We start from the raw sequence: 25,862 nt of genomic DNA, 5'->3' as shown, positions 1-25,862 counted from the left end.
ATGCTCTGTGCACCACCACAGAAGCACATTTAAACAGGCAGTCTGTCAACTGATATTAAGTTTGGCATCTCTGGAGCACTGATACCAACAGAGCACAGAGAATCAGTGGCTGGTGCCACTTCACATTCACCTATGCAGCTGGACAGACACGCCCTGTCATTACAGGAGTGTTAATCCCTGGAGTGCGTACAGATGGGAGTTTCTTGGATAGTAGGTTAAAAGATATTCCTGCAGACCAAGCATTCTAACCTCTGGGACTAAACAGTTGTGTCTTACAACAGTGAGGCTTTCTCTCAGATTTATACAGGCCTACTGAACTGACAGTAGTGAATGTGGTATCTGTGAGCGCTGGGTATGGGGCAGTGACCCTTACCCATATCAACATAGCCAGGAACTACAGTCCCCCATCTGGGTGGAAGAGAAACTATGGCCGTGGAGGAGGTGGGGAACAGGAGGTGGGGAACAGAGCTGACTTAGGGCAGGATTGGAAGGCTACAATTCATGAGGAAGGGGCAGGGAAGACAAGAAGCCCGTATGCTCCCAAGTCTGCAATAGACCATAAGACATAGAAGCAGAAGTAGGCTATTCAGCCCATTGAGTCTGCTCCGCCATTCAATGAGATCATGGCTGATCTGCTAATCCTTAATTCCACTTCCTTGCCTTTTCCCCATAACCCTGGATTCCCTTACTGATTAAAAATCTGTCTATCTCAGCTTTGAATATACTTAACGACCCAGCCTCTACAGCTCTCTGCGGTAAAGAATTCCACAGATTAACAACTCTCTGAGAGAAGAAATTCCTCCTCATCGCTGTCTCAAATGGGCAACCCCTCACTCTGAGATTATGTCCTCCGGTCCTCGACTCTCCAACAAGAGGCAACAACCTCACAGCATCTACCCTGTTAAGCCAAGAATCTTATATGTTTCAATAAGGGCGCCTCTCATTCTTCTAAACTCCAATGAGTGTAGGCCCACCCTCTCCTCATAAGAAAATCCCTCCATACCTGGGATCAACCTAGTAAACCTTCTCTGGACTGCCTCCAATGCCAGTATATCTTTCCTGAGATAAGGGGACCAAAACTGTTTGCAGTATTATAGGTGTGGGCCTAACTAGTGCCTTGTATAGTTTTAGCCCTATTTTTATACTCCATTCCCTTTGAAATAAAGGCCAACATTCCATTTGCCTTTCCAAATAGGGCTCAGGCCTGTGTGGGAAGGAGTCTGCAGAGTGGGAGTGAGTGTATTGTGTGTGTGTGTGTGAGCGCATGTGTGTGTGTGTGTGTGTGTGTGTGTATGTGTGCACACCTTTCATCTCCTGCATGTGCACATATATTGCCCATGTTGCCAACCGGAAGCCAAGTCTCAGAGGATCTCAGTGTTGGAGCAGAGGTCAGCAGATTTAGTATTCTTGACTAATGGACAAAGGTGCACTGGGGTTGAGGGGGTTCATTAGGTTTGTTGGGATGCATTGAACCTGCTTTGAAGAGGAGCAACAAAGCTTCAGGAACAAACGGAAAACCAGCTGGGTACATTTGTGGGTGAAATTGGGCTGTTTGGCATGTGTGTGTGAACCATTGAAATTCTACAGTCTTTATTATATGAGGAACGTTATTTTACATATTGGAGTTGGAGGATTGTCATTTTGACTGTATGTTGCAGAAAAACCTCTGGAGGAAGGAAAAGGAAAAAGACTTACATGGAAAAACACCTTTCATCATCCCAAAGTACTTTACAGTGAATGCAGTACAGTCATTGTCATAATACAGGAAATGCAGCAACTAATTTGCGGCACAGCAAGCCCCCACTAACAGCAATGTGGTAATGACCAAATAATCTGTTTTTTGTGATGTTAATTGGGGGATGAATATTGGTTAGAAACCAGGACTAACTCCCCTGCTCTTTTTCAAAATACTGCCATGGGATTATACAGGGCATTGGTAAGACCACATCTAGAGTATGGTGTACAGTATTGGTCTCCTTATTTAAGGAAAAGCATAAATGCATTTAGAAGCAGTTCAGAGAAGGTTTACTAGATTAATACCTGGAATGTGTGGGTTATTTTATGAGGAAAGGCTGGACAGGCTGGGTTTGTATCCACTGGAGTTTAGAAGAGTAAGAGACAACATAATTGAAACACATAAGATGCTGAGGGGACTTGACAGGGTGGATGTGGAGAGGACATTTCCTCTTGTGGGAGAATCTAGAACTCAAGGTCACTGTTTCAAAATAAGGGTTACCCATTTAGGACGGAGATGAGGAAAATAAATTTCTCTTAGAGGGTTGCGAGACTTTGGAATTCTCTCCCTCAAAAGGTGGTTGAGGCAGAGTCCTTGAGTATCTTTAAGACAGAGGTGGGTAGATTCATGATAAGCAAGGGGGTGAAAGGTTTTGGGGGTAGGCAGGAATATGAGATTAAAATCAGATCAGCCATGACCTTATTGAATGGCGGAGCAGGCTTGAAAGGCCGAACGGTCTACCCCTGCTCCTAGTTCATACGTTTGTATGATCTTTTATGTTCACCTGAGAGGGCAGACGGTGTCCTCAGTTTAATGTCTCTTCCAAAAGACAGCGCCTCCAACAGTGCAGCACTCCCTCAGTACTGTACTGGAGAGTCAGCCTAGATTGTGCGCTCATGTCCCAGAGTGGGACTTGAACCCATAGCTTTGGCGCCAGACCACTAGGAACTGAGCCACGCCTCTTGTGTCATTTGTTCTAGACTGTGATCAGTTATCTTTCGCAGAATGTGTTGCATCTTGAATGTAATTGTTTGACACTTATTAGAAAGATGAAATACGAGCCTCAGCTCTTTCTGAGTTATGTATTACACTTTTTGGGCAACAATTATCATAGGAGATTTACAAAAAGAAATCCCTGACTAGCATAACTTAATCTCTCAAAATCATCTATTAATAAAAAGACAGGTTGATATTTTGAAAAACTTTATGGAATATAATTGAGTCGTTTTTCAGGAGCAGCGGTGAGTATAATTACCATGCTACCTGTTGAAAGAGCATTTTAAATGGGCAAACTGACAGTGTGGACTTGGAATGAGAAAGCAGAGATATCACTGATTGTCCTGCTATTAGTTTATTTGCATAAGCATTAATGAGTCAGAGCGCTTTGTCGGATAAAAGCAGGTCAGGGAAATTTCCGTGCTGTGTGAAGCAGGCAGCTGCTGGCAAGTTTCCAAGCTGGGAATTTCCTGACTAGCCTTTGGCTTTCAGCTCCCCTCAGTGAAAGCAAATTTGCTAATGGGAATGCTTAAGCTCCAACCTCTAATTTTTAATCCGCTTCGACTCAGTTCTCCTTCAGTTTCGAGCACGGTGTATTTGCTGAAAAGAAGAGACATGCTGTCGAAGCTTTTCATCTTGCACTCATCAGGACAGATGCAAGAATGCCAAATTTCAAAGGGAGCAACAATTTATACTGCATGAGAAAAGGATGCTGATTGCTTGGCAAGTTGGCTCTGATTGTTTGAGGCGTTGCATAGCATATTTTATCCATCCCCAGAAGACTATTCCAAACTAACTTCCCAATTATACTCCCAAAACCGTCCCATTGGATAGGTGCGCAAATTGAGAAATTTTAACTCACTCACAACCCACCCCCTTGCATGGAGTTAAATTCAGGCCCCTACTGGTGCCTTCCCACAAGGTGGTAGAGAAAACTGATGGACCAACTCTGCTATTTGCTGGTGGTTTTAGAACACTCAGACCTGGAATATTGTGAGCTGTCCTGGGCACTATATTTTAGGAGGAATATATTGGCCTTGCAGGGAGTTCAGCGTGGATCTCCCAGGATGATACCTGGAGTCCAAGCGCTATATCACAAGGAGAGATTCTACAAACTAGGCTTGCATTCCCTGAAGATTAGAAGGTTAATGAGAGATTTGATTAAAGTATTCAAGATATTAAGGTAACAGAGAGGGTAGATAGAGAGAAACTGTTATCACTAGTTGGGGAGTCTAGGGACGGGGGCCTGCTGACTTGAGAACCAGCGAGAGCATTGCGTCACCGTTGTTAGGGAAGGCCCACCGAATTAAGTGCCATATAGGCACTTAACTGGAGAGTGTTGTGCCTTCCCCAGGATCAAGGATCCAGGGATGGAAGTCCAGCCTGCCAAGAGCTGCTGATCAATTAGAGCTCTGTTGAAAGGCAATACAAACAGGGAGGTGGTGGCTGCTATGGTTATGACCCCCACCCGAGACCTGGGACCGCTAATGGAGTCCAGGCCACAGGTTTTTTTCATTCTTTTCACGGGACATGGGCATTGCTGGTGAGGCCAGCATTTTTATTACCCAACTCAAATTGCCCTTGAGAAGGTGGTAGTGAGCTGCCACCTTGAACCGCTGCAGTCCATGTGGTGTAGGTACACCCACAGTGCTGTTAGGAAGGGAGTTCCAGGATTTTGACCCAGCAACAGTGAGGGAACGGCCGATATATTTCCAAATCAGGATAGTGTGTGACTTGGAGGGGAATTTCCAGGTGGTGGTGTTCCCATCTGTCTGCTACCCTTGTCCCTCTAGATGATAGTGGTCGTGGGTTTGGAAGGTGCTGTCAAAGGAGGCTTGATGAATTCCTGCAGTGCATCTTGTGGATGGTACACACTGCTGCCACTGTGAATGGGTGCCAGTCAAGTGTGTTTCTTTGTCCTGGATGGTGTCGAGCTTCTTGAGTGTTGTGGGAGCTGCACTCATCCAGGCAAATGGGGAGTATTCCATCAAACTCCTAACTTGTGGCATTGTAGATGGTGGACAGGCTTTGGGGAGTCAGGAGATGAGTCACTCTCCACAGAATTCCTGGCCTCTGACCCGCTCTTGTAGCTACAGTATTTATATGGCTGGTCCAGTTCAGTTTCTGGTCAAAGGTAATCCCCAGTATGTTGATAGTGGGGGGGGGATTCAGTGACAGAAACGCCATTGAATGTCAAGGGGTGATGGTTGGATTTTCCCTGGAGGGATGATGGAAGGGGATTTGCGGAGTGGGGGTTGTGGTGATGGTGGAGGGGGGGCTGGTCGGCAGCAAGGGAAGAGGATGGCTCTCAGTGGGTCCTTCCCTTCCCAATGCCGCTTTCCTTAATCAGACACTGCCATTGAATGAGGGTCCCCCTTCTCCGCCACCCCCCCCCCCCCCCGCAAACCCCCCCCCCCCCCCCCGCAAACCCCCCCCCACCCCCCCCCCCCGCAACAACCCTCCCCTCCCCGCCCCGCACCCCCCCCCCCCCCCCCCCGCAACCGCCCCCCCCACCCTCCCCGCCACCCCCGGAGCCTATAAACTACCCCGCCGGAGTTAATACCAGCCGCGGCAGAATGAGGCCATTAAGGGCCTCAGTTTGCGGTGGGCTGGGAAGACCATCCACGAGCGTTCCTGCCATGGACTCACTCGTGACAGATGCGGGAATGTGGTGGGCTCCTCACCTGTCACCTGCCCACCTGATTAAAATGCCCCCTGCCGTCAAACTCAATAGGGGAGGGCATTAAATTCAGGCCCAGAGGCAGTTTAAAAATTAAAGCTGGACCTTTCAGGAGTGAAATTAGGAAACTTTTCTACGCACAAAATGTGGTAGAAATTTGAAACTCTCATTCGCAAACAGCAATTGAAACTGGACCAATTGTTAATTTTAAATTTTAAAACTGAGTTTGATAGATTTTTGTTATTTTTAAACATTTATTCACGGGGTGTGGGTGTCACTGGCTGGGCCAGCATTTATTGCCCATCCCTAATTGCCCTTGAGAAGGTGGTGGTGAGCTGCCTTCTTGAACCGCTGCAGTCCATGTGGTGTAGGTACTGGGCATTTAAAAGTTAACCACATTGCTGCAGGTCTGGAGTCACATGTAGGCTGGACCAGGTAAGATTTTCTATCCTAAAGGGTATTAGTGAACCAGTTGGGTTTTTAATGACAATCGACAACAGCTCCATGGTCATCATTAGACTTTGAATTCCAGATATTTAACTTCATTCAAATTCCACCATCTGCCATAGTGGGATTCAAACCTAGGTCCCCAGAGCAATACCCTGGGTCGCTAGTCCAGCGACAATACCACCATGCCACTGCCTCCCCATGAAGGGAAATGGGGCAAAGGTGAGTATACAGAGCTCGGATCAGTCATGATCTCATTGAATGGCAGAACAGGCTAGAAGGCTAAAGGGCCTCCTCTTGTCCCTATGATCCTAGCATTAGCAGAAACCGCAAACAAATGGGGAAGGGCAGCAAGAAAGCAAAGAACATTGAAAAGCATTAATACTCTGGATGTATCCAGTGAGGAGCAGTGTTGGCAGGAAGTACAGGCCAGGAGATTGCAGGTCTTGTGTCCAACCCCTTGGTATTCCATCCATAATGGGGAAAAAAATCAGCAAAGTCCTGCTAATTATTTCCTGAACAAATTTCAATTTCAGGACCCAAATGGCAATCAGGGACCTGCCAACAAGACTTCATTGGAAATCACTGGTTAAGATAGTTTGTTCCCTGAACACATTTTACACGTTCAAATTGCCCTCCTGGCAATTATCTGTTGAGGATCGCTTTTCATTTGGTACCTGAATCAATCTCAGTGGCCACAGATCGCTGGCAGGCTGTGTCCTTAAAAGTCTTAATTGTTGGAAAGTTCATTGCTGACAAAAATAATCAAGGTGCTGCCCATCAAACTCTGCGACTCATCATTTTCTTTCATTAAGCATGACCACAGTGATCCGCCTTGGTTTACACTGCTCCCATTCAGGTCCAACTTGCTGGATATGATTTCCTGAAGCCATGTCAAGTGTGAGATTTATGTTCCCCCCCCCGCACCCTCTCCCCCCAGCTTCCCCTCGCCTGCCCCTGCCCAACCCCGCACAACTGTTCACCTCTTATAAACATCAACGGGCAATGGGTTTCAGTGAGTCACATCAAACAGCCATAGAAGATTAGTGTCAGTAAATCTAAGAACATTTCTGACAGCAATTCTCCAGCTTTATTTTTGGTTGCTGACAAAGGCTGCTTTCAGCAATAGCGGTGTCTATACCACTCAATCACATTCGAGATGGTTAAATTCAAGAATATTAGATTCAAGATTGTGAGCTGCGTATTCACCAGTTTGTTGTACATATTATATATCTTGGAGCTATGAAGAGATGACACTAGTTTCTAAGTGTGCAATAGGTTTATTGACAATGCTTTAAAATATTTCTGCATTCACAAAATGTCTGTTCTCATGCTTATCCCAGCTCCAGCTTCGAGGTCTTTCTGTGGTGTCTGATTAATTTAGCTCTGAGTCAACACTCAGGCTTAACCAATCAAGCGCAATGAGCATCAGTTGTAAACAGACTCACATAATCATACACAGAACAACTGAGCCAATGAACACGACAGTGAGCTGGTAATGTAGTAAGGCCAAAACATGTTTTTCAGATTACACAAACAACTGGCGCACACCACTGACTCCACAACAACCACACCGACCTGCCTGTAATGTTGGTAACATCATGGAGGCATGCACTGACAAAATAATAGGATGTTGAGCCAAAGAAGGCAACATCAGGAGGGTGACCAAAAACTTATTCAAAGAGGTGGGCTTTGAGGAGGGTGGTGGAGGGTATTTTGGAAAGAATTCTACAATTTGGAGCCTGGGTATTTGAAGGCTTTTTTAAAGGGAGGAAATTGGATTTCAGACAAGAGGTTTGACAGGGCAGAGATGCTGGAAGGGTTGAGAGAGATGCTGCTGAGCAAGAGTTGGGTGTCAGCAGCACACATATTGTAATGACTAGTGTCTCAAAAAGAGACCACTTAAGAGTCGAGAAATTGATTTTGTGCCTTTATCCCCAATGCCTGGTTGAAATATTAAAATTTGGTTACAACTAACATCTTGCATGTCTAGATCAACCTAATAAAACATCCCAGGGTGCTTCACATGCAAGAGAATAAGATCACAGTGTAGATGAATCAGGAGAGTTAATGGGAAAGATGATGGGTGTGGACGTGGCGAAGTAAAGAAACTTTCATTACCCAGAGTGGTTAAGAATGTGGAACTTGCTACCACAGGGAGTGGTTGAAGTAAATAATATAGATGCATTTAAGGGGAAACTGGACAAGTATATGAGGGAGAAGGGATTAGAGGGTTACGATAGTAGATTTAGATGAGGAAAGATGAGAGGAGGTTCAAGTGGAGCATAAACACCAGCATTGATTGGTTGGGCTGAATGGCCTGTTTCTGTGCTGTACATCCTTTGTAAACGCACAGAGGGAGTTGTGTTGGGTAGGAGCTAAGCAGCTGAAAGAACCAGTATTGAGTGAGGAATGTAAGAAGTGACTGGAATAGCGTTACAGCACTGTCAGCTATGGGCAGGATGTACTGCTGGAAGAGATTGTAGAGGTTGGGTTGGGACAAAGCATTGGAGAGTTTAAAAATGGGAGCAAGACATTTTGAATTGAATGCATGTTGAGACAAGGAGCCAGTAGATGTCAATGAATAGAGGGATGACGGGAAAGGAGGGCAAGGATGATGTTAAACACGCATTGAGTCAGAAACAGGCCATTTGGCCCAGTTGGTCGATACTGGTATGCTCCACGCTGGCCTCTTCCCACTCCTCATTACCTCAACATATCAGCACACCCTTCTAATTCTTTAACAAGAGATCATACGACATAAAGAAATTGGCCCTGAGGCAATAGGATAAAATACTTCACGGGGCCCGACAATGAATATGAGCAACAAGCTTTAAACAACAGCAGCATTGGACAAAAGACAAACTGCTCAATGCTACACTTGAGGAAGGGCGAGTTCCCACAAAAACCAAGCGCTGCTCATCCACTTGTTGCAAATTGCAATAAATGCATACATTTAGTTACAAATGCAGCTTAGCTCAATAATTGTTTACAGCACATTTCCAAATCTCAAACACCCATTTACAAAGTCTGTTTTTCTTCAGATGTGACAGTTGGTCAACCCTATGTATAAATCTGCTCGCCATTGGTAGCTAAGGCAGGATGTGAATGCCATGCACCTGGCTCTTACTCCCACGCTCCTGGCCAGGAAAGTCACAGGGAAAGGTTTTTACAGCAAATCCTTGATTGATTCCAGTATCCAGAAAAGGCTTTGGAGTAACTGTTAACCCACGGACAGGTTGATGAAACTAAGAAAGCAGCAAGTCAGTTCTGCTAATCAGTTAGCACTTGATGTTGTCGAAGTTGCTCTAGTCCACGAGGAGAAGAGGCTGTCTTTTGTTTTTTGTTTCTGTTTGTGAGCTTAAGAACATAGGGAACTCTACTTTCCTGCCTGTTTCCTGTAGCCTTTGACTCCCTTATAGTTCAAGCATCTGTCTGTAACATTTAGTGTTTTGAGGTATAAAACCCTTCTCATTAAAATCTCTAAGTTCCGAATTCTTAATTTCTAACACTGCTGTCCCTCAGTTGTGCCTGACCTAACAAGGTACGAATAACTAGCATTTATGAATCAAGTAGAATTTTTTAAACAAGATTTTACATATACTTAAGAAAAAACAGTGAAGATAACATGGAAGTTCCCTATCCCTCAAATTCCCATGATTCGTTGAGCGTTGCCAGCACAGGCAATGTCTTTCGCTTCTTCTATCTCTGAAGTGGTATTGAACTGTGTCCAAAAAAATCTTGCCACAGAAAGCATGGTAACACTGTGTCAACAAACATTCCAATTTTCCAACTCCCCACTTCTCAGTATTCCAGAATCCCTTATTTGGAAATAGCCCAAACTGACCTCTTCCATTGGCTTAGGGTGCAGGCCATCTGATGTCACCCCACCTCTGTAACTAGAGTCATGTAGGCTAAAGACAAATGTCCATCCCTTGTTTCCTGGGCCCCCAGAGTTTACACTCCATTACAAACAAACGATACATCCTTTAGATACAGATTGCCAATGTATGAACAACGTCACATCCTCTTGTCAATAGTATACCTATCGTAAACATTCACATCAACATACTCTAACCCATTCCCACAAATGCTAAAGCCATTAAGAACAAATGTTAAAAACATTTCCTATCATAATGTCAGAACAGGGAAAAAAGTTTCCCTATAATACTTTATACTCTACTGCTCTACAGATATGGTTAATCAATTAAATCAATGCACGGTTTTGTTTAAAGATAGTGTCATTCTCAGTTCAAGCTACTTTTCTGCCATTTCTTCAAATATAGAGCTGCTGAATCCAGACTCTCAGGCAACTTTAAGTCATTAAACCATTCCGTTTAGTTTCTCACAAGCAATAGCCTCCCTGTCCCCAACTAGCAGAAATTCAAACTGAACCATTTAAAAGGCGAATAGCAATAAAATCCATAGATGTTGCAGACCAATATCAAACCATAAAAATTAATAGTATTATAAAAATCTTACATGTCTAACTCAGCACTAAGGACCCAGCCTCCAAAGGTCTCCGTAATAGAGAATTTTAGAGATTAATGACCCGCTGAGAAAATAAATTCCTCCTCATCTCCATTTTAAACGGAGACCCCTTATTCTGAAACCATGCCCCCTAGTTCTAGAGTCCCCCACGAGGGGAAACATCCTCTCGGCATCTACCCTGTCAAAGCGTTACCCGAAATTGACAGAAATACCTGTGAATCTCAAGACAGTTTCCTACACTTGATTTGGAATCAACTGTTTTTTAAAAATATGCAATTGAAAACAAATGAGCTCGTGCGTGGATTTCAGATTATACACATTATGACTAGAGGTCATTACTGCTTTCCTTTGTAAGTGAGATGTACTTTTCTGCTCATTACAGGCTCCATAATAGAAAATTAGCAATCAGGTTTCTACAGTGAGGAGCTAATGGCTTCATTATAACACGACTGCCATTCTATTCAGCTCTGCAGTCAATGAATAGGGACATTTTATAGCTGAATTTCGGTTCATCGTAAGTGGGTTCCATTATTTATCCAAAATTGAATGACCCATTCCTCCCTCCCTCCCTCAGCTCTGTGATATGTTTCATCGTTTCTGCTTCTTTCTGTTAGAATATGTTTCTCCCTGCTGGTTAATACTTATCCCTAGTTCATACATCTATAGGCTGGACAGCTGAGTTTAGCCAACTGCCAAGTGGGGACTTGTGGAGGATTTTGTTTTGTTCTTTCATGACCTGCGGGTGTCGCTGGCAAGGCCAACATTTGTTGCCCATCCCTAAACCCCTAAACGCTGAACTGAGTGGCTCGCTCGGCCATTTCAGAGGGCAGTTAAGAGTCAACCACGTCGCTGTGGGTCTGGAGTCACATGTAGGCCAGACCAGGTAAGGTCGGCAGATTTCCTTCCCTAAAGGGCTAGAAGGGGGTTTTTAACTGCAATTGATGATGGTTTTCATGGTCATCACTCAGATTAGCTTTATAATATTTGTTAGGAAACAGGGATAGTTTAAGTTATATTTGTGTGTTTTGAGTGTTATGAATGAGTTTTAGCTTTGGTGCTTGGGTTTGATTTGTATTTCTGCATCTGTGTCTGAAGAAAGGTCAAATTGAGTTTTAGTTTCACTTTAAAAAGGTGCCTCATTTCTAATGAGTTTTACGACTCCTAACGCAAAGGTAAATAAACAAGGGTAGACGAATTCGACTGTTGCCTAGGAACAGGGGGTCAGAGAGGCAGGTCCCTCCCACAGACACACACAGAAGAAGAAAGACAGCAGTTTGTTTTGGAAGCTGTGGAGTTCAGCTGGTTTTTGAAAGTTGCTGCCAGGAGAGACTGGAGCAAAGGGGACAGATAGACAGTCCCAGGCTAAAAAAAACCCCCAAAAATCCAGGGTAGTGAAAGAGGGGAAAGTCCCAAGCAGACCTTCTAGTCAAAGGAAGGATAAGAACCTGGAAAAGGTCCCGTTAAGTGAAGTTAATAGTGAGGGACAGAGAGAAAGGCTTCAAGCTTCAGATTTAAAGAGACAAAAACTGCAGAAAGCAGATTTAAAGCGAGAACAGCTTGCAAGAGGCAAGAAGGTCCAAAGAGACAACTGAAGGTCTGTAACTCTTTGCTATGAGCATGTGAAGCAATGGGGTACTGTTGATGGCTGAGCCAGTGAGAGAGAGTGCATGGAAGAAAGCTTGAATGCATGTGGTGACCCAGGGGAGAGGAACAGTGGAAGGAAAGTTTGAAATCTGGAGGTGAACCCTTGTGGAAGACATCTGAGAGAAAGCGTCAGTTTGGGAGAAGATTCTAAGGTGATTTCTTAGAAAATGGAGATTGGAAACCCTCATGTGAAAGACGGAGTGCAGTGAGACTGGTTGGCTCATGCTGTGACAAGTGTCTGAGGGGAGTTGAGGAGAGATCCATAGTATCTGGTTAGAGTGGCATCTGTCACTTGGTTTCAGAGTCTGGTGTGTCTGACCACAGGGTGCCTATTGGTACATGGACTGTGTACTTACTGTGTACATTGGAGTGTAAGATAGCTTTTGTAACTTGTGTTATCCTTACAAATCTGTATATACCTGTAAAGGTATAGCTGTGGGTGAAGGAGTATTGTAATATAGTTCATCTTTTCTTGTTTAATAAATGTTTTATGCTTTTGTTAAAAGTTCATTAGCTGACTCTGGTGACTGTTCAGTAGCCCCTCTCCACGTATCTAAAGAGACAAAATGAGCTGGGTTTACTCAGGGATCAGGCTTGTCCAGGGGTAACCTCAGCTGGAATAACATATTCCTGATTAATTAATTGAATTTAAATTCCACCAGCTGCCACGGTGGGATTTGAACCCATGTCCACAGAGCATTGGCCCGGGCCTGTGGACAACTAGTCCAGTGACGTTACCACCACACCACCTGTAATCAGTGACCCTTCGTGGCACAGTGAGCTGGATTTTCCATCGCAACACCGCCTGAAATCAGCTGGGATTGCCGCGGTGGTGTGGGGTCAACTCTACCAATGCCTCACTGACCGGATCTTGAGTTCCCTCCTCCGCACCCCATGCTCATGCTGGGATCACCCATGACCCTCCTTTCCGCTCTATCAGGTAGATGCACAAGCCTCTTTACCCTTACCTTGCTCCCTGGAACTTCCATTCCTGGTGGACGGTAGGGGAAAGATTAGAGACTGGAAGGCCCCCCCCCAAATTCTTCTAATGGAGGTAGAGGGTCCAGTAGACCCATTTCCATCCCAAAGCCTTATCTGTTTAGGCCTTCATCTGGTCCCTCACCACCTGCTTTGCTGCAGTGGCATCTCTGCTGCGCCATCACGGGTATTTTCCAATGGCGGGCTCCCCTCTTGGGGGTACGAACCCTTGTGAATGCAGTTGGGATTAGGATTGGGATTGGGATTGGGTCAGTGTTGAGGGGTGAGGGGAGTTTAACTTTCCCACCAAACTCTTTATAAACATTCTATTCAGGAAAATAAAATTTGTAATATGAGAAAAGTTTTTATATACATTGCTTTGTTAGTCGTGTAATTTTGCTCAATATTACAATCACCAGCCTGAGGTAGTGAAAACCTTTATAAACATATTTAAATACTTGATTGATAATCCAAATCAAGGTAGTAATGTGGCTAGTAACAAATTACTTCAGGTATATTAGATTAGGTTTGGCGTCGACTGACCTGGGGGGAAGAAAAAGACTTTTGTTCCTCCATGCAGTAATTGGCTGAATCTCACGTTGAGCGAACACTCTTGTTATTGTTAATGCTTCACAGTCAGTTCTTAATTCCCAATCCAATAAAAACTCACTGATCTGAACCGTAATTGTTCCTGTGAGAAATCGCCCTCTCCCACTGACTCACCTTCATCGGTGCAGATCTTTCAAGACTTCATTCTAAACACCGACACTTTGATCTCTTTTGTGCTCAATTTGTGGTTAGAGCATAACATGATGAGTACTTTGCAGATCCTGGGTGAAAGCTTTGTGCCTTTGGGCTTGTTGTCTCTTTATCTCTGATCTTGTGTTTTGCTGCCCGCTACACAACACAGGGATCGGCATGCATTGCTATTGAGGGGAAAACGCTGTTCAGTGGAATTCCTGCTTCACAGTGTTAGCTTATCTATCAGCTCTGATTGCAGGAAAGAAGTGCATTCATATTATCATCAACTCAGAAACTAAACCCAACAATAACAGGATTGCACTATTAGCCTTTATCTTATTTACAGAGTCATTTGAATAATTTAAAGTATCTCTGCCCTGTTGCAACCCCTCTATTAGCATCTCATTTTGTGTAAATTTGAAAGGGAAAAAGGAGGCGAAGGTGGGAAAGTGCATCTAATAAAAGGATTTGATTGTAATTGCCAGGGATAATTTAACCTCTGACGAGGGCCGATGACTGACTCAAGTAGCACGGAAACCTGTGGAGTCAGGATGAAGTTAATATTTGGGTTATTCTCCAGGCTAGAGTGAAGAATTTTTCAAATGTATTCATCCACGAGATGTGGCCGTCATTGGCTGGGCCAGCATTTTGTTGCCCATCTCTAATTGCCCTTGAGAAGGTGGTGGTGAGCTGCCTTCTTGAACCGCTGCAGCCCATGTGGTGTAGGTGCACCCACAGTGCAGCTAGGGAGGGAGTTCCAGAATTTTGACCAGCGACAGTGAAGGAACGTCCAAGTCAGGATGGCGAGTGGCTTGGAGAGGAACTTGCACGTGGTGGTGTTCCCATGCATCTGCTAACCCTGGACCTTCTAGGTGGTAGAGGTCACAGGTTTGGAGGGTTCTGTCATAGAAGCCTTGGAAAGTTCTTGCAGGACATCTTGCAGAGATTACACACGATGCAATTAAATAAGTTAGGTGTGGAGATAGAAACGTAAAAATTTCTGGATGAAGAAAGATCACAGCCCGTATAATTCATTTTCTACAATCCCAGTAATCCTGTGATACAATGATAACGGAGTTGTTAACTGATCATAATAATCAATCTCTATCAGTCTATGCAATGAAGATTCACCAGACTGATTTCTGGGATGGCGGGATTGTCCTATGAGGAGAGAGTGAGGAGACTGTACCTGTATTCTCTAGAGTGTAGAAGAACGCGAGGTGGTCACATTGAGATTCCTACAGGGCTCGATAGGGTAGTTGCAGGAAGGATGTTTCCCCTGCCTGGTTTGGGGGAGCGGGTGGGGGGGTAGGGGGTGGGGAGGTGGGGGGGGTGGGGTTGGGGTGGGGTGGCACGGACACAGTCTCAGGATGAGAGGTTGGCCATTTAGGACTGAGGTGAGGAGGAATTTCTTCACTCAGAGGCTGTGGTGGCTCAGCCATTGAGCATATTCAAGACAGAGATGGATAGATTTCTAGTTATTAAAGATATCCAGTGATATGGAGATAGTGCAAGAAAAATGACTTTGAGGTAGAACATCAGCCATGATCCAGTTGAAAGGCAGAGCAGAACTGAGGGGCCGAAAGGTCTATTCCTGCTCCTATTTTCTATGTTCCTAATTGTTGACAAAAAAAGCCAGACGTAAGGTAAGGAAAAATCCCAGTGGTGAAGAGCTCTGGGAGACATAGGTCCAAAGTCACCTGTTCCTCCCAAGATTGCAACACTCACCACACATCACCTCTCAAATTACTCAGGTCCTCTATCCCAAAATGTTATTTTCTGAAAAATAATCTATTTAATTTACCCTCGAATGAATCAATACCATCTGCATCCATTGTTTCCCGAGAGAGGCTGTTCCACTGATTCACTGAAATATCTGCAGATTGGTTTTAAATTTTCAATCCCTTCAGGCACTGGCCCATATTCTCTGGTTCTACATTTCTGGACAAGTTGAATTAACTGAGGCTGAAAGAGATGAAAGAAAGAGAGAATTTCAGTTCATCTTATTTACGCAGAGTTTGAGTGGAAAGATGGTGCATTGTGGAACAAAATAGCATATTTAACTTACTTTGTTTTTTGCTGATCTGTATTAAAAAGATCAATTTTACCACCCAGATGCCAGGTTGCTTGAATGACAGCAATAACGTGTGGTTTGCAACTCAGTGAAAACCCCGCTGCAGATGAGTGAGGAGCACCAACTGGCACAGGAACTAGTCAAGAGGCACCCGACCCTGAAACACATTAACATATGGGACCTGCAGGGCCACTGCTCAGCCTCCGCCACTGAGTGTGGGGACCCCTGGTGAAGCTCAACATTATCTAGGAAAACTGCATATGCGTCAGGGTTATTGTGGGAGGCGGTGGCGTGGTAGTTTTGCCTCTGGACTAGTAATCCAGAGACCCAGGGTAATGCTCTGGGGACCCGGGTTCGAATCCCACCACGGCAGATTTGAATTCAATAAAAATCGGGAATTAAAAGTCTAATGGTGACCATGATTGTTGTAAAAGCCCATCTGGTTCACTAATGCCCTTTAGGGAAGGAAATCTGCTGTCCTTACCCAGTCTGGCCTACATGTGACTCCAGGCCCACAGCAATGTGGTCGACTCTTAAATGCCCTCTGAACAAGGGCAACTAGGAATAAATGCTGGCCTTGCTGGCAAGACCCATATCCCATGAATGAATAATAAAAAAACAGAGAACCATCTATGGTCGTGCAAACAAGTCCCGAATCTATCCTTGCGTGTTGTCCCTAAGCTGCCTTCTTTGGTCAGTGAGGGAAAGGCAGAAAGGCTGTCAATGAGTAATATTCCAGGATGCTTCATGTCAAAGGCATTGCAAGAAATTAGGTAACCGCTTTGTGGAGCACGCAGGACTCTCGGAGTTGTAAATGTTACTAAAGTGAGTTTGGTTCGACCGACGTACACCAATATCTTATGTCTTTAACTGGGAGTACAGACATTTTAGTAAGTTCCACATTCCATTCCAACGCATTCAAAATAAACAGTCACCTAGTAATACAGAACTTGAATCTTGCTGAAAAGCTTTTTGTCTTGCACTCATCAGGACAAATGCAAGAATTCCAAATTTCAAATAATCCCAACAACTTGTACCACAAGAGGAGACGGGTGCTGAATGGTTGGCAAGTGATTGGCTGAAGTGTTGCCATGGTGAAAGCGACGGGGATCTATTGGCTCCCCATGCTTCTGGGCAATTCAAAAATCAATTTTGGGATAGGCCCATAGTTTCATTTCATTAATCATTTCAGTGATTTTTGGGATAGGTCCGTGGTTTGTCCAGTGTTCAGAAGCGAGGCTGATCTTACAAAGTCTGAAAGTTGAGGAATGTGAGAGTATCATCCACCATTTAAAAAAAAAGTTAAAAATTAGAGCTAGACCCTTCCGGAGTAAAATTAGGAAACACTTCTTCAGACAAAACGTGTAGAAGTTTGGAACTGTCTTCCGAAAACGGCAAATAGTACTAGGTCAGTGGTTAATTTTAAGCCTGAGTTTCACAGACTTTTGTTAACCCAAGGTGTTAACCAAAGGTATTAAGAGATATGGGGTAAAGGGTATCTGGAGTTAGGTCGCAGATCAGCCAGGATCTCACTGAATGGCAGAACAGTCTCAAAGGACTAAATATCCTCCTCATATGATATTGTGGAGCGTTTGTTGTCATCACTAGCCAATCGGTGGGGATTAGACAGGACTTGCTGCAGGACTTAAGCAAACAAATGTATTTTACAGCAAGCAAAGCAAAGTCTGTTTACTGGGTCTATTTAAAAGGAGTCTCTACAAACCACAGCAGCAAAACTCATGACAGAAACTGTAGCAACATCTCCTGATAAAAGCAGGGTGAATTCTCTTACTTAAATTCGGTGAGGGAAGGATAGTTACGTGTTACACAATGATTATTGCTCCACGAAAATGCAGTCGGTGGAGGATAGTTACATTTTTACAAATTGCTGATTTCTCCAGCAAAATGAGGTTTGTGGAGAATAGTTATACACAAATTAATTGTGTAAAATCAAATCCGGTCACTTAGAGCAGTGTGTTCTCCAAGTATGATTGGAGGGGTGATACATGGGTGGCAATAATCACTATTCTCCAATTCCATGCTTATGATCTCTGATAATTAATTCAAAGAGTCTGTTCCCTTTAATTTCATTCCCATTTCACTGCAGATTCTTGGAAGCATGCCCTCCATCTGGGACTGGTATTTTTTTGAATTTTTAAGTGCTTCGGTGTCTTTTAATGACCTTATTGCTGCTGCTGATGATTATTTTTTTCCCTAAACCCTGGTGCATCTTTACCAGTTTGGTTATCTGCTTGGTAATATGCCGGGTGCGGTTCTAGAATTAAAATGATTGGGGTGAAAAATAAAAGCATGGCCCTACTTTGACGCCTTCTTGCTGCATGTGACTCCTCAACATACTATCTGCTTTGAACATAACCGAAGAAACTCTTTTCCCCTCAATATTTATTGAGACTTGCTTCTTCAATCTTCTCTTTCTACTCCTCGCTATCATTTTAATATTTTTAATAGCTTACAATAAATTCTCCCCCATTTTCTTAAATCATTTTAAATATTACTGCATTCCTCTTGGTTTTGATATTGTGCTCCTACATCTAGCTAACATGAATTTCATTTGTTATCCTTTCATATTGCTGAAAAGAGAGACATGTTGCTGAAGCTTTTCATCACACACTCATCAGGACAAATGCAAGGATGTCAAATTTCAAACGATCACAACAATTTATACTGCAAGAGAAAAGGGTGCTGATTGGTTGGCAAGTCGACTCTGATTGGCTGAGATGTTACCGTGGAGAAAGCAATGGGGACCCCAAGCTTTGGGGTAATTCAATAAAAGCTTTGGCATTATGAGATAACTTTCCTCAGCAATATTCAAGTTCTGTACGACCAAGAGGCTGTTTGCAACCTTTCCTATTTATCTTTCAAATACCCCATTTCTGTTATAGTCAGTACAAGATTAAATCTCCCAGAAGTTTGTTCAAAATTAAACTCCGCAAGTTTGTGAGACAATCTCAAAGAGAATGTGGGTTAGGGTTAAGGTTAGTGTTTGGATTAGTTCCCACAATTTTAGTTCCCCCTTTGCTTTCTGTTAATGTCTCAAAACCTCCCTGAAATTTATTTAATCTATTGCTCTGGCTTTTATCACAGGGTCAAACTGTACAAATTAGGACTGCATATAATGACACCAATATTCCTTGCCAAGGACAGAGATGATGATGGAAATGCTAATAATCATTTTAATTGTAGGAACATATCAGTAGCATTGCCAAGCAGATAACTAAACTGCAAAGATGCATCAGGGCTTAATGAAAAAGCTAGTCATCAGCAGCCCCAGCAAGGTCATTAAAACATTGATGTGTTTAAAAGTCCATAAAACATCAGCCCCAGCTGGAAGACGACTGCTTCCAAGAACCTACAGCTATACAATTAAATGCAGCAGACTCTTTGAGAAGTTTATCAAAAATACAGAATTAGAGAATAGCGCATTCTCAAAGTGTTAGAGCAGCACGATCTCCGCCGGACTGATGAGAATGAGGCCCAAGGCCCCTTTTTGAGGGTATCTTGGGCCCCGCCATTCAGGCGCAGGGAGTGTATCCTGTGACCCCCTCACCGCCACCCCCACATTCATAGGCACATGCAAATTTCGAGGTCAGGATCATCACCAGAAAAATGGCAGGTGAATTAGAAATTTTTGCACAGTAAGGATTATTAACACATGGAATGGATATTGAGGTGGAGACTATAATGCCATTTATAAGAGTGCTAGACATGTATTTGGAAAGGAGTAAATTGGAAGGGTATGGGCGAAGGATAGGAAATTGAATTGGAGTAGAAAGCTGCAGTTAAACTGAATCTATATTTGAAGAAGAAAAACTGCAGGATATGGGACAAGAGCATGGAATTGAGGCAACTTGAATAACTCCTTCAAAGAGCCAGTACTGCCATGAAGGGCCAAATGCCTTTTTCAGGGCTTTAAGATTACATAGAATATGCAGCACAGAAACAGGCCATTTGGTCCAATTGGACTGTCCTGGTATTTATAAGCCCCAGGAGTTTCCTTTAATTCCATCCACTTCATCTCACCCTTTCAGATTATCTTTCTATTCCCCTTTCTCTCATATACTCGTCTAGTTTCCTTCTGAAAGCATCTAAAATATTTGCTTCAACCATTTTGTGTTATAGTGTGTTTCACATTCTAATCACGCTCTGAGTAAAGAAATCTCTCCTTATTTCTATATTGGATTTATTATTAACTATTTGGATCCTAGTTTTGGACTCTTCCACAAGTGGAAACATTCTTCATATCTACCTTGTCTAACCTAGTCATAATTTTATAGACCTCTATCAGGTCACCTATCAGTCTTACCTTTTCTAAAGAAAAAACTCTAATCTGTTCAATCCTTCCTGGTGGCTGTAATCTCTCAGTTCTGGTACTATCCATGTAAACCTTTTCTCTGTTTCCTTTTATTGTGTGGTGACCAGCACCGTGCAGTACTGGTCCAGTACTGACCAGTATCCTATGCAACATTAAGGTCTGGAATGCACTGCCGGAGTTTGTGGTGGAGGCAGGTTCAATGGAAGCCTGCACGCAGGAACTAGACTGCTATTTGAAAAGGAAGAATGTGCAGGGTTATGGGGATAAGGACTGGGAATGGCACTAAGTGAATTTCTCGCTCGAAGAGCCGGTGCAGGGACGCGATGGGCTGAATGACCTCATGCTGCGCTATAAAAATTCTGTGATTCTGTGACATCTTTATTACTTTTGAGTTCATATTTATAGAATGCTTCATTTTTTTCTATTAAGACTCAGCATTGGAATAGATTCAGTAGGGCTATTGACCTCTTCTCGTGCTGTAATCTCTCTGCTATATTGTCACTCAGTGAGGCAGCAGATAAAGAGTCGATGCAGCTCGATTGTCAAGTTATTCATTCAAAGTGATGTCAGGAGGAATCCCTTCAAATCGTAATTCCTGGTTGTGATTGGCTGAGTCAATTGCTTCAAGCTCAGCATTAATGACCTCGTTGGATGGACAAAAGAGGTCAAAGGTCATTAGTCAGATAAACTGGCCAGAGTGATAAACCAGGAGCCAGATTAGAATCATGAAATCATACAACACAGAATGAGGCCAATCAGCCCGTCATGCTCGTGCTGGCATTTTGAAAGAACTAAACAATTACTCCACACCCTTGCCCTTTCTCCATAGCCTTGTAAATTTTTCCCCTTTGAGTATTTATCTCAGCCATCTCATCACTCTAAACTCACACACTCACAAGCCCATCACACATTCACTGGCATCTAACTCACTGCCAGCTCAAGGGATATCACCACTCACTCTTTCACACAGACCCTCACATCTCCATCTGGACTCATCTCTTCTGGAGACTGCCTCCTCAGCCCTCACCCTCTTGAGGCCACTTGCACAGATCAATTTGTATCTCCACACACACCCTGGGATACCCCCCTTCCCAGTACTGCTCTCACCCTGCAGCCTCTTTCCTTGTCTGAGGCCACTTCTCCCCCTTTCCCCAAGCAAGCCCTAGCCCTGCAGCCTTTGAAAAGCCACCCCTGCCTTATGGCTGGTCTGGCAGGTAGAGACCTGCCCGTGAAGCCCCCTAAAAGTGATGTGGTGCTGCCTGTGAAGCCTGGCACTGAAGACCACAAGTGTTGCCTGAAGCAAGATAGGCAAGCAAACCTCGAAGTCCCGGACGAAGTGCAGCTCGCCAAGTGCACGTCACTTCGGTGCAGTTGTACAATCACGCCGATGTGCTCGGACGATCCAGCATTGGGGGGGTGATTCCGGGGAGCTGGGCTTATAATGCGACGCAGATGTATTACAATGAAGTTCCTGATGTGCAGCAGCAGGAGACGCAGCCCACCTTTGAGGGGCGAAGCAGACGATTGCAAACCGGTTTCACAACGACGTAGAACCAATTTTTGGCCTTCCCGCCATATTGTCCACTCACGCCCGCTTGATGATGCCCGATGCCAGTGGGCACGGAAAACTCTGTCCACAGTCTCTATTGCTACTTGGGGTCTGTGGGAGCTGTGTATTATTGAGAATGTCGCTTTGATATTTTAGATTTTGGCCTTTCCTTACCTGATCATGCTCACATTTTTTATTTCAAAATACGCCACATTCCCATGCATATGTCAGCGCTAATTGAATAAGGAAGCTACCACACTGTTTGTGGAATAGGTAAGATAAATAGAAATGAGTCTGGCTGATATAAGACTGCAGGTCATAGTGGGTACAATCTCCTGTTTGGATCAAGCATTTAGAAGGTGGGGCTGGTTAGCTCAGTTGCAAGGTGGCTATTGTATGGTTCAGATTAATACCAACAGCTTGGAGTTCAACCCCTGTTCGGCTGGGGGTAGACATGGGGCCTGCTTCTTTGCCCTGCCCATAGTAAAAAAAATCACAGCACTTTGTTGTGATTTAATAAATAATTTTAAGTCAATCCTTCACCACCCCGGAATTGATTGAAGTTCAGATACATAATTCCCTGAAAGTGGCGTCACAGGTAGACAAGGTTGTAAAGAAAGCTTTTGGCATACTGGCCTTCACTAATCAAAGTATTGAGTATAGGAGTTGGGATGTTATGCTGAGGTTGTATAAGACATTGGTGAGGCCAACTTTGGAGTATTGTGTGCAGTTCTGGTCGCCTAACTACAGGAAGGATATCAGTAAGATTGAAAGAGTGCAGAGAAGATTTACTAGGATGTTGCCGGGTCTTAAGGAGTTGAGTTACAGGGAAAGATTAAACAGGTTAGGACTTTATTCCTTGGAGCGTAGAAGAATGAGGGGAGATTTGATAGAAGTTTACAAAATTGTGAGGGGTATAGACAGAGTAAATGCGAGTAGGCTCTTTCCACTTAGATTAGGAGAAATAAACACGAGAGGACATGGCTTTAGGGTGAAAGGGGAAAGGTTTAGGGGGAACATTAGGGGGAACTTCTTCACTCAGAGAGTGGTGAGAGTGTGGAACGAGCTACCATTTGACGTGGTAAATGCAGGCTCACTCTTAAGTTTTAAGAATAAATTAGATAGATACATGGATGGGAGAGGTCTGGAGGGTTATGGACTAGGTGCAGGTCAATGGGACTAGCGGAATAATATTTCGGCACAGACTAAAAGGGCCGAATGGCCTGTTTTCCGTGCTGTAGTATTCTATGGTTCTATGAAATTGTTCTACATTTCCAATCTGTCTTTATACTATGATTTAATTCAAATCAAATTTCAATGTCGACTCAGTTTATCGGCAAGGTCACAATGGGCCTCCTTCTCTGTTGTAACTTTTCTATGATTCTGTTTGATGGAGGATGTGACCTTGGTATGCTGTGTCTAGTGATTTCTCTGTGATTTTAAAAAAAACCTCTTCCCCACGAGATTTAAAGCAGCCTGTATGATGTTAGCACTAACGGTGCTTATCCAGGGTGTGATAAACACTTTGATGTATCTCCTTCTGGTGAGAGTAATACTTTTAACTTCTTGCATCTGTTCGCCTGTCAGCTTTGTGAGCACATGTTTTACAAGGTACCACGGTTCCTGCAATTTAATAATTGATGTGTGTTTTGTGTGTGTGTGTTTGTGTTTTAGGGCAGCCATTCAGAAACTGGAAGCTGATGTGTTTCAGAGGGTCTATGACTACTTGAAAATGGCCAGGAGGCAGAATGTCAAGGAGGCAGAGGTCAAGGGGCACTTGGAGAAGTTGGGTGCCAAGCCAAGCGACTGCTTTGAAGTTGACCAACTTCTCTACTTTGAGGAACAACTGCAGGCCTCTGCGGCAGAAGCTAAGCATTGATGATCCTGATCAATTAATGCAGTTAAGGATAAGCCATTGTTAGACTATTGGCAGTATCGCTTCATATCATAGTGTCCTATTAAGGAAGGCAAACTAAGCTCTACAGAATTAAACCCAAACCCCTGTGGACGTGGTTTTCTAAAAGAATCAATGTTATTAAAAATGCCCTGAGTTTCATTTCCATTTTCTAAAACTTCAAGTCCATTTTATAAAGGAATCTTCTAAAAGCAAATCTTTTTTTTTGTAGTTGAGAGGAAAATTATTAAACCAGTTCCCTAAGGTTTATGGCTTGTTTCTTTATATTACTTGCCAACATCCTTACGCTCACTTTGGAAAAATAAAAGAGTAAAATCTTCAGTTTATTGCTGTTTAATCATGTAACTGGTTTAACTGTGCAGCTGGCTCATTATTGATAAAAATTTCAGTTAAATGCTACGATCACCCAAGTTGTTACCTGGTTTCTCCACGTTTCAGGACAGTGACCTTAACCCTCTTCAGCAACGTTGTCTTCTGCACAAACTCAATTATCTTGAATGGAAGTCCTTGAATCAACTAATTCCTCATTCTACATCCTCGGAATGTTCTCTGGAGACCGTTGGAATCATAGAACGATGCAGCACCTAAGGAGGCCATTCAGCCCATCGTGCCTGTGCTAGCTCTTTGATAGAGCTATCCAATTAGTCCTGCTCCTCCTCTCTTTCCCCATAGTCCTGCAATTTTCTTTTCCCTTCAAGTGAAATGCCTGAAATGACGATGATTAATTTTCAGCTGCGTATTATGACAACAGTTTTTTAAAATTCATTCATGGGATCTGGGCGTTGCTGACTAGACCAGCATTTATTGCCCACCCCTAATTGCCCTTGAGAAGGTGGTGGTGAGCTTCCTTCTTGAATCACTGCAGTCCCTGTGGTGTAGGTACACCCACAGTGCTGTTAGGGAGGGAGTTCCAGGATTTTGACCCAGCGACAGTGAAGGAACAGCGATATATTTCCAAGTCAGGATGGTGTGTGACTTGGAGGGGAACTTCAAGGTGGAGGTGTTCCCATCTATCTGCTACCTTTATCTTTCTAGATGGTAGCAGTCATGGGCTGGGAAGGTGCTGCCTAAGGAGCCTTGGTGAGTTGCTGCAGTGCATCTTGTAGATGGTACGCTTTGCTGCCACTGTGCATCGGTGGTAGAGGGAGTGAATGTTTGTGGATGTGGCGCTAATTAAGCGAGGCTGCTTTGTCCTGGATGGTGTCAAGCTTCTTGAGTGTTATGGGAGCTGCACTTATCCAGGCAAGTGGGGAATATTCCATCACACTCCTGACTTGTGCCTTGTAGATGGTGGATAGACTTTGGGGAGTCAGGAGGTGAGTCACTCTCCACAGAATTCCCAGCCTCTGACCTGCTCTTGTAGCCACAGTATTTATAAGGCTAGTTATGCTGTGAGAATGTACATAAAACACGATGGGATTAAGTCAAATTGGCTACTGTTGATTTTGTTAGCTTGATCTTTGTGGGAACACAAGGATTAAGGGAGTGAAAAATAGTAAAGGCCAGTTCACCTGCAGAGGCAGGCCCTTAAACAGAAATGCATTCTTGAGGCAGAATATAGGCCATAAAATGACCTAGAGCCTGTAATTATAAGGTCAGTTTTTACAATGGTACAAACACCTATAATTATCAAGCCACTCACAGGAAGAACCTCATTAAGGAAATCTTGAAACTTATTCTGATTTCAGGGGGTCATAATTGTGGTTATGGGAGTGAGGACCTTGAAACAGTGTAAAGAAAATACCTGTGTGATGCTTATCAAACATATGGAATGTTTGGGGGTCATGTAACAGTCAAAAAGAGCATTTTGAAACAGTTCGCAGGGACTCTATCCATGAGGGTTGACATAAGATTTGACCACTCACAGAGTTGACCATGCAGGGAGTAACCAATCTCTGATTGGCACAGCTTCTGAACACATTTATAGAGGGGTATAAGAAAGGTGTACCTTTCCTTTGTTCCTCGCTGTACAGCCAGATGTTAGCCAAAACATCAAAAGTTATGTTTTTTTCCCCCTGGGTGGCTGATCAGTGCTCCAGGTGTGTGAACAGGGACTAGGGTTTTGTGAGTATCATTCAGAGAACATATAATTCTTTAAGTCTCCTTGCTGAGTTAAAGCAGAGAGCAGGAGGCAAGTGCCAGTTTTTCACTGGGTTAAAGACAGGAGGCTTGGGTGAAAGAGACGAGCGTTTTATTTTTCTGTGGGTTAAAGAGATTGAGGGGCAAGGCTGGAGACTGTGTGAAAGGTTCAGCTTTGTGGGTGTCCTCCAGACACTGGA

The 25,862-nt window shown here is 43.8% G+C and overlaps 1 protein-coding gene across 1 annotated transcript in view; it reads left to right on the top strand.

Annotated features, from left to right (window-relative positions):
* nek11 (NIMA-related kinase 11) overlaps nt 1–24,375 on the top strand; it is a 316,688-nt gene extending 292,313 nt beyond the window's left edge. Inside the window, exon 16 of the mRNA XM_078535823.1 lies at nt 23,343–24,375. Coding sequence (XP_078391949.1) covers nt 23,343–23,547 — 205 coding nt within the window. The 3' untranslated portion in view covers nt 23,548–24,375. The remainder of the gene's footprint in view (nt 1–23,342) is intronic.
* Nucleotides 24,376–25,862: the final 1,487 nt, after the last annotated feature.

The sequence above is a fragment of the Cetorhinus maximus genome, chromosome 3 (assembly GCF_964194155.1).
Source record: "Cetorhinus maximus chromosome 3, sCetMax3.hap1.1, whole genome shotgun sequence".
In the NCBI taxonomy this organism is placed as follows: Eukaryota; Metazoa; Chordata; class Chondrichthyes; order Lamniformes; family Cetorhinidae; genus Cetorhinus; species Cetorhinus maximus.
The sequence above is the reverse complement of the archived record's forward strand: the minus strand, read 5'-3'. Positions and strand labels throughout refer to the sequence as shown.